General features: G+C 45.5%; 1 protein-coding gene across 6 annotated transcripts in view; it reads right to left on the bottom strand.

Moving 5' to 3' along the window:
* LOC147603031 (putative sugar phosphate/phosphate translocator At3g17430) overlaps window positions 1–20,623 on the bottom strand; it is a 90,492-nt gene that overhangs the window by 31,329 nt on the left and 38,540 nt on the right. For all 6 annotated transcript variants that reach the window (XM_086797458.1, XM_086797461.1, XM_086797460.1 and 3 more), the window contains 2 exons: window positions 5,542–5,603; window positions 5,188–5,449 (listed from right to left, as the gene is read on the bottom strand). In XM_086797458.1, the coding sequence (XP_086653584.1) occupies window positions 5,188–5,449; window positions 5,542–5,603 (324 nt within the window). The remainder of the gene's footprint in view (window positions 1–5,187; window positions 5,450–5,541; window positions 5,604–20,623) is intronic.

Genomic DNA, 20,623 nt, shown 5'->3' with positions numbered 1-20,623 from the left:
CTTTAGTTTCTCTATCTTACAGCACCCCATGAGAGAAATACTGAGATGAGCAGATTACACCAGTCTTATGCTAGTTGTAGATATTATACACTTTTGTTGTACCTCAGTAGGAGTATTTTCCTTTCATAGCTGTTAACGACTGTTTTTAGGACTTTTTTTAGTCCTTTTTGTCTTACTTTTGATGAGACACCATCAATTGTGTACTATTGTTTGGTCTCATAGGCCACTTTGGCCTTTCGCAGACGTTAATCTCTCTCTCTCTCTCTCTCTCTCTCTCTCTCTCTCTCTCTCTCTCTCTCTCTCTGCTCGCCGCCGCCCTGTTCGTGTCCGCCGCCTTCCCTCCCGCCTGCTATTCCCCCTGCTCACCGCCGCCACCTTGTTCACTTCCGCCGCCTGCTGTTCGCCCTGCTCGCTTCCGTGTCATCACCAAAACTCAAAAGAAGATGGATGAAGCGAAGAAGTGGATAGAGGTCGCCAAGAAGGGTAAAGGTAAGGAGATAACAACCACTACACCTACAATCATTAACATGACTTTGGAAGAGGAACCACGAAGACGTACACGTGCTTTGCATGTGAGGATTACCGGTGTTAAAGACGGGGATAAAGTTGAAGAGGAGGTGAAAGAGCTTATGGTGTTGATGGGGATTGACAGTCCGGCACATGCAAAAGCCTGGAGAGTGGGCAAAAAAAGCGGAGGCAACGGGGAAACATCAAAGGAAAGAGCTCTCATACTTCGCTTCCCCTCTATTGAGGCGAAGGAGTTCTTGAAGAGACGACCCACTTTAAAGAATACAGCATTTTTCTCGGTGATGATCTTACTCTTTCACAGCTTGCACATATGAAGGAAGTCATGCCAGAGATTAGGGCGGCAAGAGAAAAGGAAAAGATAGCATTTTATAGAGAAGGGAGGGTGGTCATCGTGGAGCGACGCTCTACATGACGGTGCGAGACCTATGGGACCAAATTAAAGCTGGCAGCCTGGAACTGCAATGGATCCCTCAGACTTGATGTAGGTGCCTTTGAGGACAACTTTAGAGATAGAGATATAGTCTTCTACTCGGAGACTCACCAGGCCCCTGGTCAGATGATGCCATAGGTGACAGGATACAGATGGGAGACAGCTTGCAGAGTAGGGACGAGATCGGTATACAGTAGTAGAGGATCAGGGGGGGTGGCAGTTCTTTTCAGGGAGGAGCTGCAACCGCTTCTACACATCGTTCGGAGAGATGATCAGGCTAGATATATGTGGGTGAGACTGAGGGCCGACACAGGCAGATTCTTGTATATTGCCATATGCTATTTTGCTCCTAGTACATCGACATATGCAGCACCTAGAGGGCAGTCTCCTTTCTCTGTGCTAGATGATGACATATGGGAGTTCTCTAGGGATGGAGACATCATCCTGTTAGGGGACTTTAATGCCCGGACGGGCAACCGCCAGACAGCCTTTTATGATACCTCGGAGGAGATGCTGAGAGAGCTGGACACTCTGGATATGGGATTAGACAGACGCTCACAGGATGTGGAGTGCACAGAGTATGGGAGATATTTGGTAGATATGGGGACTGCAAATGGGTTGGCCATACTTAATGGCTTGCAGAGGTTTCCGTCAGCAGCTGGATTTACTTGCTTTCCACATAGACATGGTGCTAGCACAGTGGATTATGTTATGGCTATGCCGAGCTTTGTTTCATGCATTGAGGACTTCACAGTTGGATCTCGGCCCATTGGGGTAGTAGTGGATCATGCATTGTTGACATTGACTATCTCTTTTCACTTTACCACAGCTCAGAGGACACGAGTGGCAGATCACACTCGATATACTTTTACCTCAGAGACTGATGCTGTCTACACAGATGGGATTTATAGACGTCTGTACACAGAGGAGCCAGGGAGACCTTTGGAGGAGTTGACCCATATACTGACAGAGACTTTACAGGATGCAGCGAGAGAGGCATATCCACATACTCGGCCTGGACAGAGACAGCGTTCTGGATGCATGCCCCAGAAAAGCTGGTATGATGAGGAGTGCAGAGAGACCAGAGCCCGACTGCAGCGGGAGGTTGCTTTGGGAGTCACTACTCACCGACAGTCATGTATTGCCTTCCGACGCCTTGTGCGAAGGAAGAAGCGGGCCTTCCTTGCTCAGCTAGAGCAGGAATTATACCAGCTGTTCTTGAGCCAAGATTCGAGGGAGGCTTGGCGTATGTTTCATGAGTCCTCCCCTGCTTTGGCCATCACTTCTACAGAGGTCTGGGGTAGTTATGCAGCATCTCTATATACAGTTCCTGGACAGACACCTTTTCTTGACCTGCCAGCACCATGCCCACAGACATGTACTTTCTTTACCGCAGAGATGGTAAGGAAGGCCATTGATAGGATGAAGACTCGGAGAGCATATGATCATGATGGATTGGTCGCTGAGCACTTTATTCATGCGAGAGACATGCTGGCAGAGCTTCTAGCAGTGATGTTCAATCGTGCTATGTGCGAAGGCTTACCGAGACTTGGAGTAGGTCCACCATCGTGCCTATCTTCAAGTCAGGGGACCCTATGGAGCCAGGGAATTATCGCACTATTATGATTGGTCACACACCAGCACGATTGTATGCATCCATTCTTGAGCAGCAGTTGAGTAGATGGGCAGAGAGAGAGGGCATTCGAGCAGAGGGACAAGCAGGGTTCAGGAGAGGTTTCTCTACTCTTGACCACATCTTGACTCTGCGGGCCATTATTGAGGAGGGCAGGTCGCATGGGCGACGGATTTATTGTAGCTTTGTGGACTTCCGCAAAGCATTTGATACAATGCCCAGAGCCAGATTGATGAGGCGATTACAGGAGATGGGGGTACCCACAAAGCTCATATGGGGGATTATGGCTTTATATAGATCAGTTGCAGGACAGGTACGCACCCCAGAGGGGGTCTCTACTTTGGTTCACTCCACTATAGGAGTGAAGCAAGGTTGACCGTTATCTCCTTCATTGTTTGGTATGTATGTGGATGAGGCTTCTGACTACATTGAGAGATTGGGGGACAGAGGAGCCCAGCTAGCAGGTACATGAATCCCACTATTGTTATATGCTGATGATATTGTGTTGATCTCTGACTCCCCTGAGGGTATGCAGCGTCATCTGGATGCTTTACATGAGTTTGCACATGATAGTGGATTGTCTGTCAACCTTGGCAAAACCAAGGTTATGGTGTTTAACACCACGCCACAGTGGGTTAGGCGATCAGCTTCCACATTTACATATGGGCAGGAGATTGTGGAGTATACAGATGCATATACATATCTTGGGGTAGTATTCAGTGGGCCAGTGTTTTCGATGAGGAGAGCAGCAGAGACTAGATTGACTAGAGCACATGCAGCCCTGGGTGGTTTGGAGAGGATGTGTTCGCAGGTTCAGTTTCAGGAACCTCGAACGAAACTTTGGCTTTTTGACACTCTAGTGACATCAGCTATGCTTTATGGAGTGCAGATATGGGGACCTTCAGTGGGCCATCACAGCGCAGGCAGGTGGAGAGGTATGGAGAGGCCTTTGGTATCTATGATTGCTAGGATGATTAGAGCCAAGGCCGTGGTACCTCATGAGATTATTCGAGCAGAGCTGGCGGCTGCCCCTCTGGTGATTGAGGCTCTTACGAGATCAGTCTCCTACATACATGGCTTGTGGGATCTCCCCCGAGACAGATATGCACGCCTCGCCCTGGAGTCCTCCCGACAGTTAGCTTTACAAGGAGACACGGCTTGTTGGTATGGACAGATGACATCTTGGTTCCAGGCACATGGTTTTAGCATGGACAGATTGCCTCCCTTCTAGTATTCTTTGGAGGCACCCTCTCTCACTCTCACACGGACAGAGATTACCAGACTCATCCGTCAGGATTTAGTTCAACTGGACATTAGGAGGACATGGATACAGCCGACTGAGGAGCTGGGCACGAAGATGGCTTTCTACAGAGAGCATTTTCTTTAGCTCACAGCGGATGGTTTTGTGATCAGACCCAGTTACATGGATGTACACTTGTCTCATGCAGTACAATGTGCTATTGGTCAGATTCGCACATCCTCACACCAGCTTGAGATTGAGATTGGCCGATATAGAGGTACACCAGCTGAGGCCAGGATATGCCGAGTATGCCATGGGGAGCCAGAGACAGAGCTGCATTATATATGCCATTGTACTGCATACTATGAGATACGTGGTCGTTTCCACTGTTTATTCAGAGAGGGTTTTGGACCACTTTCCAGAGTCATGGGGTACCAGGACCAGAGGTGTTTGGGATTGTTCTTGCTTGAGCTGCGGAGACATAGAGGGTTTTGGACCACTTTCCAGAGTCATGGGGTACCAGGACCAGAGGTGTTTGGGATTGTTCTTGCTTGAGCTGCATACTATGAGATACGTGGTCGTTTCCACTGTTTATTCAGAGAGGGTTTTGGACCACTTTCCAGAGTCATGGGGTACCAGGACCAGAGGTGTTTGGGATTGTTCTTGCTTGAGCTGCGGAGACATAGAGATAGCCTGCTTAGGCGCACAGAGAGCCAGACTCAGAGGCACATTACAGACTTCTTTAGTCCAGCCATCACTGCGCCAGATGGACCACAGCAGCAGGACATGGATACCGCCCACACCAGAGGTACACTGATTGATCGTGCGATTGAGCTTGGGTGGTCCAAATGCCCACGACTACGGAGGAGGGCATCCCAGCATAGACGGAGGTTGCAGCGGCGGATTCAGATTATTCTTGCGAGGCATGCGAGACACCCAGTCAGGGTGCTGACCACAGAGGATATTGAGGAGATCCGCCAGTGTCCGATGCGGCACATATTATGAGATGGAGGCACCTCCATAGTGTACCTACCCCCCCCCCCCCCCTCACTATATTCACACCCTATAAGGGTTTCTGTTTACCTTCCATTTCCAGTTTCATTTTCTAGGTGCCAGTAGTATCATCTTTATTTTTCATTTTCTGGGTTTTTTAATCCAGACATTGTATCAAATCCACCATGATGTAACTTTTGGTCTCATAGGTCATTATGGCCTTTTGAAGACGTTAATATAACATTTCATTTCTCTCTCTCTCTCTCTCTCTCTCACACACACACACACACCCCATCCACCCCTTAACCACCGTACATGCACAGAGGATAACACTAATGTTTACAAGAAAGATAAAGAGATGACCTGCAAGGAGCTATATAGTACAAACTGGTAATAGGGTTCAATGTAAGCCCTTTCTTTTGTAGCAGAACTTGTGTTAAAACTAGTCGAAGAGCTTCAGCGAGTATGCCTGTGACCTGATATGCAGTTCCAGTTACATTGAAATGAATCTCCCCAAAAGAGGAGATGGCAACTCCCAAGCTGACAAGCAACATGTTGAGGAACAAGTCACACCTAGCTTTGTCTGTCCCACATATAATTGCTATAAAAAAGGTTGCAACAGGCACTGCGAAGACAATGTAGATCCATAAGAGATGAAGAGCAGTAAGCATCTGTATCTAAACACTCTGATTTGTTTCTTGAGAAAGGTAGACGTACTTAGAGCCTTCAACATCTGGATAAACGCCACTGAAATGTACAGATAGGCAGTGTTGCCAAACCTGGCATTTCCATCACAAAAGATTAGGGTTTATCAGAATGCAAACAAAAGAATACAACAACTTCCTTTCAAAAGAATACAACAACTTCCTTTCACCACAGACCACAACTCATACAGGCGCAAGGCAGACACATAACTCAGGCCTTGGATCATGTCCCATGACTACTCAAGCCATGCATGTTTAGGTCTATTACCTTGTCTATTGTGTACTTGCAGTTTATCATTGTGATAAGCATTAATCGATCCCTAGACAGACTATAATTAGCGTTAATCTCTCTTAGCTTCTGCCATCATGTTACAGTTCCTCAATCCTCAGTCCCATCCGAGCAGCCCAAGTGTCACCAGGTGGACATGAGCTATGGCAGGTGGCCACAAGGTTGGACATAGGACCCCCAAAGCATGTGCCCTACCATAGGCATGAAGTATGGCAGGGATTTGTTCCATTATAGAAGGTCACCATAAAACTCTGGACCTTGGAGGCATGTGCATAAAAGAGTTTCATGAGGACATTTGGTGAGAGTTTGCCATGGAATTTTGGTCGATCATGGTAGGTCACTATGGTGGTTTAGGCACAAACAATGACACCATAATGCTATGACATAAGATTCATACATAAAGCTTTACAAGATGATCGGTTTTTGTGATATTTTGTCTTTTGTGATTTATATCGTATTTGCCTCTTGCTTGGGAATGGTTTGCACGCATGAACTGTCTTCATTCTTGGACAATGTGGAATGTCCATGAGTCTGAAGGACACCCAAGAATATCCTAGGCAGATATGGTTCAATCTATGCACTAACTAGTGTCCATATAAGTTTTGCAGACAGTAACTAAAAACCGTACCCAATTTATTATCATGGTTTTTGATGAGTTACAACATTATTTTGTCAAAGTTTATAAGGTGACCACGACCAAATTGTAATGGCCAGGCAAGTGGGGGCCAAACAATCCTGGGCCCCCTCCAAATGTCCTAAGCATGAACATGATCGTATTGATGTAGCATTATGTCCTTGTGCATATAAACATGCTGCACAAGGACCTCTATTGCACCATTTGGCTGCTTGCAGAACTCCAAGATCCTAATTTTCTAATTCTTGTTAGGATCACTAATGTCTTTTTGTTTTACCTTGAATGCTCCTTGAGTGCTGGGTCTCAACTTGTAAAGCTTTGTATCCAAGTTTCCTCTTAGGTTATTAGAAAAAAAAAACCAAGAAAGAAGAGGAGGGGAGTCCATCTTTGTTAGAAAATCTTATGTCACCAAATATGTGATTTGAGGGGAGTAATGGGCATGCAGTATCTCCTCTCAATTTACCATTGAGGGGGAGTATTGAGAGAGAAAATACACATTTGGTGCACTGCAAAATTGTTAAGGATAAACATGTGGATGATAAAGTCAAATGGAAAGTGGAAAGTCTAGAGTGTGGACACATGGTATGGAAGGTGGCAGCTTATAGAGGGATTAAGGATGCCACATGTCAAAGAGTCTTGGCTAGAGGCTATCTATATTAGAAGCCTCTCATTGTATGGTTATAAGTATATTGCGGTTGAGTGTGCTCATTGGTGTCCACACTGGCACCAAGTTCTCCTTTATGCCTGGCACATAAAGCAAATCCTTCATTTGACTTTGCTTGCCATTAGCAAGCAACAAAGGCACTTTGCCTATGCCTTTTAAGTGGTATAAAGAGTGGTCTGCACATGAGACACTCCTCCCATCATCCACACCTTGCAAAGAGCTGAATACATCATGCCTAGACGTGATGTCTAGTAGCCCTGCTCAATGTACCAAATTGGTTGGCTCTTATCACATGCACTAAGAGACATCTCATCACTGACCTTTTCCAAGGTCAAGACCACCACATCATTTTCCACAAGGTTGGCTGAATTCTCCTTTTTATCACTAGAAGAATCCACCACATTGCCAGGATCCTTTTTTTTGTCCTGTTCATAAGCAATCCACTTCTGCTTCTTGCACTTATTGATGTAGTACCCTTGCTTATGGCAGAAATGGCATTTACCCTTCTTCTTCTTGCTCTTGGACGCATGGAAGTATTATCACCCTTAGGGACTGTGTGCCCAAAGTCCACTTTAGCTTTGCGTTTCTCTCTCGTAGAAAATGCGTGTTCTCCACCACGAGAACTAGAAAGATTTGCTCTTGTTTGCTCTTCTTGTAGGAGAAATCCCACAAGTTTAACAAAAAGATCTAGGTTTGCACCACCCCTCCTCATGAGATTGAGAGAAGTAATGAACCCAAGATATGATGGAGGCAATGAATCAAGTGTGCTTTGAACCAGTTGCTTGTCAAGGATAACCTCATCTATGTTTAACAGTTGTTCCCACAAATCTTTGACCTTTGTGAAGTGCTTTGTTATAGAGTCTCCCTGTCACGTGCACGCTCATGCCATGGTTAATCTCCAACATGAACAACATTAATCCCTTAGTTAGGACAGCATTTTAGGTCATCCACAACATCATCTTCATTACCATCAGTGTTAGCATCAATATCATCAGCAGCGTCAGCGTCAACGTCAACGTCAGTAGTAGTATCATCATCACCATCATCACCATCATCATTACCATCAGCAACATCCTCATTCGAGGGCATGGGGCCTCTGTCCGTAGCCAGCAGAGATCCCAAGCAATAGGCGGCTAGCGCCTAGGTGAATGGCCAGCAGGTATGGGCAGCATGGAAGTAAAGTGCAACAGTTTTAAAAAAAGAATTTATGAATTATTGTCCAAGCAAATTGGCCGACAGCCTTGGATAGGACCGACCAGCACTTCCATACACATATATAAGCAAAAGGCATCATTTCAGTCAAGGAATCAAGTCATTCATCATTGAAGTCATCAGTAGAAGCATATGTAGGGGCCAGAGGTCACCCCTTTGGGGCTGACCAAGGGCCTAACCATGTCCAGACATAAAGCCACCGTTTTTTACCATATGAAATACAAGAAAACCTGACACCAACTATCTCTCTCTTCTTCTCTCTCCTCTGTCTTAATCATGTTTAAATCAGCATCTTGTTCTTAATCACGCTTAGGACTATGGATCAATACAGCAAGGCTTCTGCGCATGCAACATTGGTATCAGAGCATTTAGGCTCAACCACTAAGCATAGGTCCCAAGGAGGTGCACAGATCTAGCAAAAGAATGCAACAAGGTAGCAAATGGAGTGGTCTGTAACAAGAAGCGAAACTTGAGGAAAGCATTCTTTGGGGGTATGTACTCAGAAACAGTACATCATTAAGCTCTCAGATCAGTTCCAAAGGCCTAGCAACAGGCATGATCAGTTCCGATAGGTTACCCGCCGCTCTGTTAAGAGTAAGGGATAGCAGGTATGGGGACAACAGTGGAACAAGAGCCTAACCATGTACAGACATAAAGTCACCGTTTTGTACCATATGAAATACAAGAAAACCTGACACCAACTATCTCTCTTTTCTTCTCTCTCCTCTATCTTAATCATGTTTAAATCAACATCTTGTTCTTAATCACGCTTAGGATTGTGGAACAGTACAACAAGGCTTTCGTGCATGCAACATTGGTATCAGAGCATTCAAGCTCAGCCACTAAGCATAGGTCCCAAGGAGGTGCACAAATCCAACAAAATAATGCAACAAGGTAGCAAATGGAGTGGTCTGCAACAACAGGCAAAGCTAGAGGAAAGCATTCTCTGGGGGTATGTACTCAGAAACAGTACATTATTAAGCTCTCAGATCAGTTCCAAAGGCCTAGCAACAGGCATGATCAATTCCGATAGGTGACCCGCCGCTGTGTTAAGGGTAAGGGATAGCAGGTATGGGGAAATCAGTGGAACAGATGTTCAATTCTTCAACAAGGCTTGGAAGTGGAGATCAAAAGTGAAAGGTGTTCACACAAAATTATCAAAGTCAAAGTCAGAGTCAGAAGTAGCAAGTCCAAGTTAGTAATCCAGGGAGGAAGCATGACAAAGTGTTGACGCCGTCATCAGGTTTAGCAAAAGGGGATGTCACGTGCACACTCCTACCATGGCTAATTCCAACATAAACAGCATTAATCCCCGATTAATCCCTTAGTTAGGACAACATTTTAGGTCATCCATAGCATCACCATCACCATCACCATCACCATTACCATTACCATTACCACCACTAGCATCCTCCTTGGAGGGCATGGGACCTCTATCGACAGCCAGCACGAAGCATGCAACATTGGTATCAGAGCATTTAGGCTCAGCCACTAAGTATAGGTCCCAAGGAGGTGCATAGATCCAGCAAAAGAATTCAGCACAGTAGTGGATGGAGTGGTCTGCAACAACAAGCGAAGCTAGAGAAAAGCATTCTTTGGGGGTATATACTCACAAACAATACATCATTAAGTTCTCAGATTAGTTCCAAAGGCCTAGCAACAAGCATGATCAGTTCTGGCCATTGTGTTAAGCGTAAGGGATAGCAAGCATGGGGACAGCAATGGAACAGATGTTCAATTCTTCAACAAGACTTGGAAGTGGAGATCAGAAGTGGAAGGTGTTCAAACAACAATATCAAAGTCAAAGTCAGAGTCAGACGTAGCAGGTCAAAGTTAGTAGTCCAGGGAGGAAGGATGACAGAGTGTCCACCCAGTCATCAAGTTTCACATGAGGGGATGTCACGTGCACGCCCGTGCCATGGCATGAACAGCTTTAATCCCTTGGTTAGGATAGCATTTTAGGTCATCGTCATCATCGGCTCATTACCAATGTTAGCATTATCAACATCAGCATCAGCATCTTCAATATCAACACCATCGTCATCATCTTCAGCATTACCATCAACAGCATCCTCATTGGAGGGCATGGGACCTCTGTAGGCAGCCAGCACGAAGCAGTCGGCAGCCAGCAGAGAGCCCAAGCAACAGGCGGCCAGTGCCTGGGTGAATGGCCAGCAGGTATGGGCAGCATGGAAGTAAAGCACAGCAGTAAAAAAAAGGAATTTATGAATTATTGTCCAAGCAAATTGGCCGACAGCCTTGGATAGGACCGACCAGACTTTCGTACACATATATAAGCAAAAGGCATCATTTCAGTCAAGGAATCAAGTCATTCATCATTGAAGTCATCAGCAGAAGCATATGTAGGGGCCAGAGGTCACCCCTTTGGGGCCAACCAAGGGCCTAACCATGTACAAACATAAAGTCACCTTTTTGTATCATATGAAATACAAGAAAACCTGACACCAACTCTCTCTCTCTTCTTCTCTCCTCTGTCTTGACCATGTTTAAATCAGCATCTTGTTCTTAATCAAGGTTAGGGATGTGGATCAGTACAGCAAGACTTCCGCGCATGTGCAACACCCCCTCACACATCTCAAGAATATCCGGTTGCCTCTTGAGAAAGGCAACCCTAGCCTCATTCCAAGTTTGATACATATGGTCCAGTGTATTCCAAGCATTCTTAGTTGTCGTACATGACCGTACATGTGGAATGATTGACCTCTTTACTGACAAAGCAATCAATGGCATTGATTGTGCATCACAACAGTCCCACCTCCTTTGTCCCTGGGTAGGAGGAGGATGATCTGCAACCTATACATCAACACCTGCAACCCTTTGTGTAGCATTTCTAGGAGGTGTAGCTGGCTGTAGTGTTGGTGGGCATGTGTCTTCACCAAACACTATATCCCATACATTGTGAATCATAAAATTCCAAAGGAAGTCATCAGTTCCGTCCAACTTATCCTCTTGGGTGAGCACCTTAAATACATCCCATGTCTGTGCCATCTCTGCTCAACAATGCAAAAACCACACTGCACTGCTGCAAACACAAGTACTAGAGCACGTATCCCAACACTGTACTGTGTGCCTGCAAGGATGTGTACCTGTAGCAAGAATGTAGAACTGCACTGTATCAAAATAGTATACCTGATAACTTGCTATCTATCTTTTTGTTGCAAAGGAAATCCTGTCGATGTTGGAGCCACCTATGCAGCACCACGTCTTGCCCATAGCCTCCCTTCGCCGCTACCAGTCACTATAGCAGCTCCTACTGCTGACTGTGCAGAGCCCTATTCCGCCATCACCGCCAGTCGTGCCACCCAAAACTGCCGCAGCAGCGCTGTCTTCAGCCGAGCACCTCCCGTGCAGCGCCGTTGCTCCATTGTGTACAGCGGTTGCTGTCACCTAATTCGCAACCTTTGCAACACCAACAGCACTAGTGTCGCAAGCTACCACACCTGCTTCAGTGCCAAAAGCCGGCTTACTGACTGAGCATGTCACCTGTTTGTCGCCGCTTAGCTTCACCACCATGAGCAGGTCAGTGCCAGGCGCCTCTGCTGCCATCGCCATTCACAGCTAAGTATTGAATTCCATCACCACCATGACCAGGTCAGTGCCATGCGAAGCTTGTAAATAGCGCTGCTTCTTCACACTTGTCGTGTGTGCCATGTGCTGCTTTCTTTACAGCCGACGCAACACCACACAGTGCTTTTGCTTGTTGACAATGCGCTTCGCTTCCCTTCGCCTTGCTTGGTGCAGTCGAACCACGACCACACCTCGCAAGGTCGCAACAGACGTGAGCACCACAGATTGCAAGGTTGCAAATTGCTCTGATACCAAATGTTGGAAGAGAAAGCAATGGAAACTTTTGTCAACAGCAACAAGCGCATGCACAGTTGAACAGGTAAACGAGAGAGAGAGAGAGAGAGAGAGAGAGAGAGAGAGAGAGAGAGAGGTTGACTGTGTATGGTGAGGGAGGAATGTCATCTAGTGAGCTAGCAGATGTGCCGTTCCTCAGCTTGAAGGCGATCCCTACTGCAGCGGATTCTCGTGCTTTTCTAATCATAAGCTCTCTAATTGACACGCTTTGGGAGGGTTTCCGGCTCAAGGGTTTCAGGCAGCAGTGGAAGAAGATTAAAGATAAAAAATTAAAAAAATTAAAAAAAAATCAGGTTTGCAGGTTTTCTCAAGGGTGCAGCAAGGGTTCAAGCAATTATTCAAGGGTTTGCAGGTGCTGAATTAGGGTTTGAGAGAACGGGTTTTCTTTGCTTTTGTACATGGATTTGGATGACCCGGCTGCTGCTGTTGGTGGCATGGCTGCCAATAGCCTTAACATGGATCTTATTGAGGAGATGATCGAGAAGGATGTGGGTTATGCTTCAGATGCCTCGGAGCAACAAAAACGTCAAAGGCTTGATGTTGATGCAAGCTACACTCCGGTGAATGTTGGAGAGAATGTAGAGAAAAGTTCTCAGGTACCTTCTCCGGAGTTTGCACGTTTGTTGTAGATCACTGGTGAGCTTCTACAAGAATATGTGAAGGCAAATAGCGTGCAAATGGCTGCAGTAGATAATGGTGGTGTGGCTGATGTATGCATGGAGACTCCTTTGTTGCTACAACAGCTAGCAGATTTTCATGATCGTGCTGCTATCTTCTTCTTTACTGGACGTATTCCGTTGTTGCCTCGTTTTAGAGCATGGTTGGGCCGCTTGGTGTCGCAGATTTATGATGGTCCGAGAGGCTTTTATGAAATACTTTTTCGCACTTCGGAAGCCCGTAGGGTAGTCTTGGAGCAGGTGCCACTCTTTTTGGATGGGCAATTGGTTCATGTGGTTCCGTGGAAGCCTATGGCAGAGTACCAAGATATGTTGCGCCAGGCTTGCCCAGTTTGGGTTGAAGTGAAACAATTCCCACCAATGTTTTGGCATGTTTTACCAGGTCTCATGCGAGGTATCGGTGATGTCTTGGTGGTGCCTCGAATGACATCTAGAAACCGAAATCGCCTATGCATGTTGTGGGATACTGGGAGACCTAGGCCGACACATTTGCGTGTCAATATGGCTGGGCTGCAACCTTTAATGTATGAATTGAGGTGGGATACATTTGCTGGCCACTATTTCAAATGTGGTGAGATGGGCCACTTTGTCTCCGAATGTCCTAAGAAAGAACAAGTTGCTGCTACCAAGGATATCGTTGATGGGCAGTTGCCCGTGGAAGATGAGCATGATGCTCCTTTACATGATGCCCAGCACATGGATGTACATGTGGATGTTCAGAATGAGGTTGAGCAGCCATGGGTGGAAGTACGTGGTAAAAAGACACGATTTGTTGCCCCGCGGGGGGATTTCTCAGATGCTGTTTTACTGGGGCCTTTGCGTACTCATCAGGGGCCCTTACATACATATGCTCGTCGCCCTTTGGGTTCAGTTGCCCAGCAACAGACCAGGATTGAGAGGCCGGGAGGCCAACTTTCTCAGGGTACAGGGGCTCTTGGGGTGGATAGAGTAGAACGCTATCCTATTAGAAGTCGCCTAACAAAAGAAGCACAACAACAATTGCCTCTTGTGTTTGGTTCGAAGGGTGAGGTCATCTCGCCATGGGATGGTCATTACCCTTCGGCACGTGCTCGGCAGTCTGAGATCACAAATACCATGTCTAAAAATGCAATGCTTCAAAAGGTTCGTGATTTGGCAGATTGTCCTGGGCCTAGTACACGGCCTTGTTGATTCCTTTTCTGGGAAGGCTTATGAAAATTGTACAATGGAATGTAAAGGGTATTTCTTCGCGCCAAAAGCAGTTCAGGCTTTGGCGTACAACTTTTTGTCATGGTTGGGATGTTTTGTGTGCAGTTGAACATAAGCAGCATAAGTTGGCTGGCAAAGCCTATGTATATAAGGGGTTTCATGTTTTCTACAGTGGACATCCTGCTTCGCAGTCAGGTGTTATGTTTGTTGTTCGTTCGCACTTTCAACCTTCTCTTGTGATTCAAGATGTTCATGGAAGATTTCTAGTGATACAGATTGTTTGGGATGATACGCCTTTATGGTTGTTAGGGGTGTATGCTCCAAATAATGCTCATGCACGCCGTTTGCTGTGGAATGACTTGTGTGCTCTTTCAATCTCTCATCCTGGCTTTGTGATGGGAGACTTTAATATGTGTGTCTCCAGGGAGCAAGCCACGTCGCCTCATTCTGTAATGGATGGCCTAGAGAGAATGGCGTGGGAAGCTTTTGCAGCAAGGTCACTAAAACAAGACATGTGGTCTTGGTTGCATCCAGATGAAAGGGGTTACACTTATTCTGTAATGGATGGCCTGGAGAGAATGGCGTGGGAAGCTTTTGCAGCAAGGTCACTAAAACAAGACATGTGGTCTTGGTTGCATCCAGATGAAAGGGGTTACACTTATGCCTCACAACAGTTTCGGGGCACTTATGCTAGATTGGATAGGATGTATATTTTACATCAAGATCTCTTTTTGCTAGAGGTTCTTACTATGATGGTTGATCAGCAACAGGTTTTGTCGGATCATTGGCCGCTTGTGTTTGAAATGGTCTATCATCCTATGGATGCATATAAAGGCTTGTTGGAACGCTTGCCTTTGCGCTTAAATCACACTTTTTTGGAGCATGAAGTTTTTGATGTTTATATGCGTCAGTTGATACGACATTTCTCCACAAGAGTGTCCATGGCTGATTATCATGCTTGGCCAGTGTTCCTTACCAACACTCGGAAATTAGCGCGGCATTATGGTCTTGCTAATGCCTCTATACAAAAACAACATGTGGCTCTTCTTGAGTCGCTTTTAAAGGGCTTGCAGGCGTTCATGTTTACTGACTCTATGGATGTTGAAGTTGTGGATGCCATAGAATGGCTGAAAAAGGAGCTATCTAGGGTGAAGGAAGCACAATATGTTCGCTTTAAACTACTTGCACGTCTTGATGCTTTGCGGGATGCTAACTGTCAATCTCATCGCTTCTATGATAAGTTGCATCAAAAACATATGCGTGAGAATATTGTTAGGCTGATGGATGCCCAAGGCAACCTTGTTACTCAACCTTCTGAGGTTATTCAGCATTGCATCAGGTTTTATGAAGATTTGCTTGCCCCTCGAGAGGATGTCTCGCCGGCTGTCCTGGCTGCAAGGGAGTCATTGTTTGCTGAAGTACGATATCAAGTTGACCCTGATGTGGCGGTTCAGCTTGATGCTCCTGTTACTCAAGGGGAAGTGGAAGCTGTTCTCTCCAAACTTCCCATGGAAAAGAGCCCTAGTTGGGATGGTTTGACAAATGAGTTTTTTCGAAAATATGCTGATCAGCTTGCAGAGCCTTTGACGCTTATTTGTCAAAGGGTTTGGAATGAGGGATATATGCTTGCCGATTGGAAGTTGGGCATACTTCGTTTGTTGCCCAAAGTCCCTTTGCCTACTTCTTTGGCTCAATGGCGCCCGATCTCACTTATGGGTATTATGTATAAAATCTTTACAAAGATTTTTGCCAATCGCTTGCAGAAGGTGCTTCCTACTCTTATTCATCCATATCAATATGGATTTGTGCATGGCAAGAATATTTTGCATAATATTCTTAATGTTCAAATTGGAGTGGATTATGCCAAGGCAAAGAAGCAAGAGATTGTGATGGTGCAGCTGGATCTTGAAAAAGCTTTTGATCATGTCAGCTGGTCTTTCCTTTCTCAGTTAATGACAGCCATGGGCTTTGGTCCCAAAATGGCTAATTTGGTGCATTTACTTGGCTCTGGCTCTATCACGCGGATTATGCTCAATGGATGACTTTCGAATGGTATTTCTCTTACCCGTTCTCTCCGGGAGGGCTGTCCTCTTAGCCCTCTTTTCTTTGCCATTGCCACTTATCCTATGTTACCTCGCCTAGATGCTATGGCATCGCATGGTGAAGTGGTTGGTTTGCATCTCCCTCATGGCAAGCAATTGGTTGCTCAAGCCCTTGCGGATGACACTTTTATGTTTCTCAGGGCCGAAAAAGCCAGTATAGATCGAGCAATGGAAGCTTGGAATAATTTTGCATTGGCTTCTGGGCTGAAAATAAATTCAACAAAATCAGCCCTCATTGTATGCACGGAATTTGATCTTGAGGCATTAGGGTGGCAAGGCCGTGTGGTGCATACAAGAGACATTGTTCGTCATCTTGGGTATCCGGTGGGTGTGGATGTGGATCCCCAAGCGCTTCTTGCTTGGATTTCTGCTCGGATCTCGGATAAATTTGTGTATTGGAAAGCTCAAGGGTGGCCTATGCACGTGAGGGTTAAGGTAGCTCAGTTTATTATGCTTAGCATGATTTCCTATTTTTTGCCTTTGCTACCTTGGACGCACAAATCTCTTCTCCGTTTGGTTGCTCCCATTAGGTTTATGCTGTGGAAGAGGCAAGGAAATATTATGGGTCAAACATGGATAGCTTGGAATCACATTACGACGCCCAAAAGAATGGGTGGGGCTGCTTTACTGGATGTCCACTTGCATATGGTGGCGCGTAGGTGGGCGCTTTTTCAAGATATGTGTTTGCAGGAGCAGCCTTGGGTATTCATGGCTCGTGACTTGATTGAGTTGGAGGGATTGTCACATGGATGGACACGTGTGCAGGCTTCATGGTGGGACATTGTGAATGCCGCTCATCCTGTCCGTATTCGCTCATCTCACATTTTATCGCATATTCTTCTTTCTTGGCATGAAGTTCTACTATTGGCTCGGTGGGATCCTGATCATGAAAGACTACTTTTGAACTCTTTGCAGTTCGAAACATTTGTGAAGTCGCGTGTCATTGTTTGGCCAGACAGAGATGCTTCACGCATACGACTCAACCGCATGGTCAGGTTAGGCTTGGTTAGAATCCGAGATGCTGTGATACCTGGTCGCGACAGGCCATATTCGTTTCGTCGTATTCGGCAGCACTTTAGGGTTCCTCGGACATTTCAGCCACTATGGGTTGACATCATGCATGCAGTTGAGCCTTTTACTCCATTGCCTCGGCCATCTGCAGATCAGTCTTGGCTTGATTGGGCACTATGTAAATCTGGTGACTTGATATCACTTTCAGCTAACCAGGTCTATCATAAGCTCGTATCAGAGAAAGATTGGGTTTCAGCCAAGGCCAATAAGGTGTGGGGATTGCACAACTCTAAATCATGGTGGCAGAAAACTCTTATGCGTGGTTGGCAGTCTAAACTCCCTTACCAAGGTAAGGTTTTCATTTGGAGGATGTTGGTGGGAGGGTTACCTACACGGGATCAGCTCAGCCGTCGTAAAATTACATTGGCCTCTTGCTTCTTCTGCACGACATGCACTGAAACAGTTATGCATCTGTTCATGAGTTGTCCAGTGGCCCGTCAGATTTGCTCTTTTGTCTCTCACGTTTGGGAGGCAGTAGAGAGGTCTACTGTTTCAGCTCATTAGTGGATATTTGGGATTTGTCCTCAAGTCATTACTTCGGACAGTCACCTTGTGATATTCCATTTCCTTAGAGATGGACAGGACTTTGGCATATTTTGACTACATGGAATGGGTTCATCTTTGATTCCTTGTCAAGAATACATGGGCACATTCTATGTATCCGCGGTTTGCTACTTTGCAGTTCTCTTCTCTTCTCTCAGCTCAGCTACCGGATGCAGATGTTATTTCGTTATGGTCTACGGCGGCTCGACTGGCTCATCTTTGATGCTTTTATCTGGGATGCTTATTTGGCTAGGAGGCTTTCTTATTAGTGTACAGGTTTGCATGGTCATGATCCTTTAGAGAATCTTTTGTGGGGGTTTTTTTTGGGGCCATAGGTTCTGTGTGAGCCATGTGGCTGATGTACATTTTTACATATAATATAAAACACCATTTCACGAAAAAAGAAAAAAAAAGAGAGGTTGGCGGTAAAAACACTCATGCTAGAGTCATGAGAATTTAATAGCAATAAAAGTAAAAGGTGCCCCCCTACATCTAAGGACCAAGGGATCCAAGTAAAATGTGCCATGTGTTACCATAAAGCATACAAGTGACTCTAAGGTACAAAAACTGTTAGATTTAGGACGGGAGAGTGAATGAGCCATTCATGATGAAAGAGAGTTTATAACATTCATATCATTGATCCCATTCAAATGAACAACTACATGAGGCATAAATAGCCTTGAGAGATACATCCCAAATGACTGGATACATGAGTGGATTGACATCATTGCTTATGTCATTGGGAGCTACACAACCTTAGGCTTGTACATATCCTATGCCCCTTTTGATATATGGCTAAGGGACAATGTTGGGCTTATATTTTAACACCCTCCTTAAGCCAAACATGGACAACTGACACTCAACAATAGATTTTGCCTAACAACATCCCTCCTTGAAACAATGAGATAGAGGCCCCCCTTTATAACATAAGGGTGTGTGCTCTCTTCTCTACAACATCAAGGTGTGGAAAAATGGGTGTATGCAACAATGATTGGACCACATTTGTGACAAGGTCCATCATACAACAAGTGTCCCCATAACAATAAAAAGGCTTTAACCAAAACAAGAGTGAACAACATTTTACAATGCATAGGATTCATCTTCCTTACAAAAACTCTTCACTTCTATAAAGTGACTTTCTTGAACAACAAGGTTGGCCTTGTCTTTGTAGTAGCACTTGTGAGGTGGATGGTTGTTCTTTCCACAATGCACTTATCAGGGCATTTAGAATGAGAGGCCATAACAAAAGTGGATACCATAGGAATGAAGAAAGATACTAATTTGTGTTCTTCTCACCTCCCAAAAAAAGGCTCATGAGAGCACTTGCAAATGTTGATGAAGTTGGAGTGTTGATGTAGTCCTTCAAGTGTTGATGAAGCTTTTGAAAGATTGATGGAGTGCTTCAAGTGCTGATGTAGAAGAGCTTCCTCAGAGAAAATAATCTTTCTTGAAGAAATAGGGCCAAGCAACACTTGATTAGTGTTAAAAAACACTAAAATGAAGTTTTGGAATGAGCTTTCATGGAAAGCTTCATATCCCACCTGGTTTTTTTTAAGTAGCAACCGCGTCGCAGCTCCTTTTGGGCTAAGGACTGAGGTGAAGAGCCTTCAAATACACGGCTTCAAAATCCCTAAGGCAATGGCAGCAAAGGGAGCCGCTACAGAGCGCATTTGCGGTATGACCAGCAAGCTAGGGAAAACAATGCGTCGGCCTGCTATTCTGCTAATGCCGCGGCTGCTGTTCTCGTACGCCAGGCATTGATTGTACAAAACGGTGCGCCTAGACCTAATGAGCCACTCTCTAGTTGAAATCACACCCTAAAGCGGCCTGGATTCGCTGCTGGGAGTCCTCCAGTGGCAGGGGGTTGGTGAAAAAGGTGAGATCCACTATTCAAGGGGGAGAATATCACCCTATTTTTCCTAGGATTTTGCTCTTGATACCATGTTAGATTTAGGGCGGGAGAGTGAATGAGCCATTCATGATGAAAGAGAGTTGATAACATTCATATCATTGATCCCATTCAAATGAACAACTACATGAGGCATAAATAGCCTTGAGAGATACATCCTATATGACTGGATACATGAGTGGATTGACATCATTGCTTATGTCATTGGGAGCTACACACAACCTTAGGCTTGTACATATCCTATGCCCCTTTTGATATATGGCTAAAGGACAATGTTGGGCTTATATTTTAACAAAAACCCCAAATAAACTATGTGCCTAATGCCTAGCACTAATAAACTTGGGCCAAGCTTTCACTCTCTCTTCTACAATTCATGCACACAGAGTAATTCGCAGCCATCTTAGGGTTTTCTTTCTCCCTCTCCCCGAGAACCCATGGATTCCTAGCCATGCCCATAACCACCACGTCCAAGGTCCCTTACCGCGTCAGATATAGGCTCTGATACCAGTGTAAGGTCTCACCAGACCAAGCCCCGGAACTATTTGTTTCACTTATATAGGCCAGGCTTTATAATTAGCCCCAATGCTTTTATAAGCTTTTAACCCTATAATTCCTTATAACTATGGCTCCTCTTAAAAGGCTCTTCCCACGTCAAGGATATCTCCCCACTAGGCGCCCCTTGTCTAGCCTCTAGCTTGACCCCACGCTAGTGTGCACCTGTCCTAGATGTAACAGGGGGGGGGGGGGGAGAGAGAGAGAGCCTTTCGACCCTTTGGCAGAAGGCCTTTGAAACTACCGAATCACATGCATGTGACTGCTCCAAAGGATCCACATGCATGTGACTGCTCCAAAGGATCCACATAAGACCATGAAGATTATAGGGAGCACAACTTTCGAAACGTAGATCATCGCATGGACCAGTTG

This window comes from Cibotium barometz, chromosome 65, assembly GCF_041138505.1.
Source record: "Cibotium barometz isolate CiBa-2024 chromosome 65, ASM4113850v1, whole genome shotgun sequence".
Taxonomy (NCBI): domain Eukaryota; kingdom Viridiplantae; phylum Streptophyta; class Polypodiopsida; order Cyatheales; family Cibotiaceae; genus Cibotium; species Cibotium barometz.
Note: the sequence above shows the minus strand (reverse complement) of the source record. Positions and strands in the feature narration are given on the sequence as shown.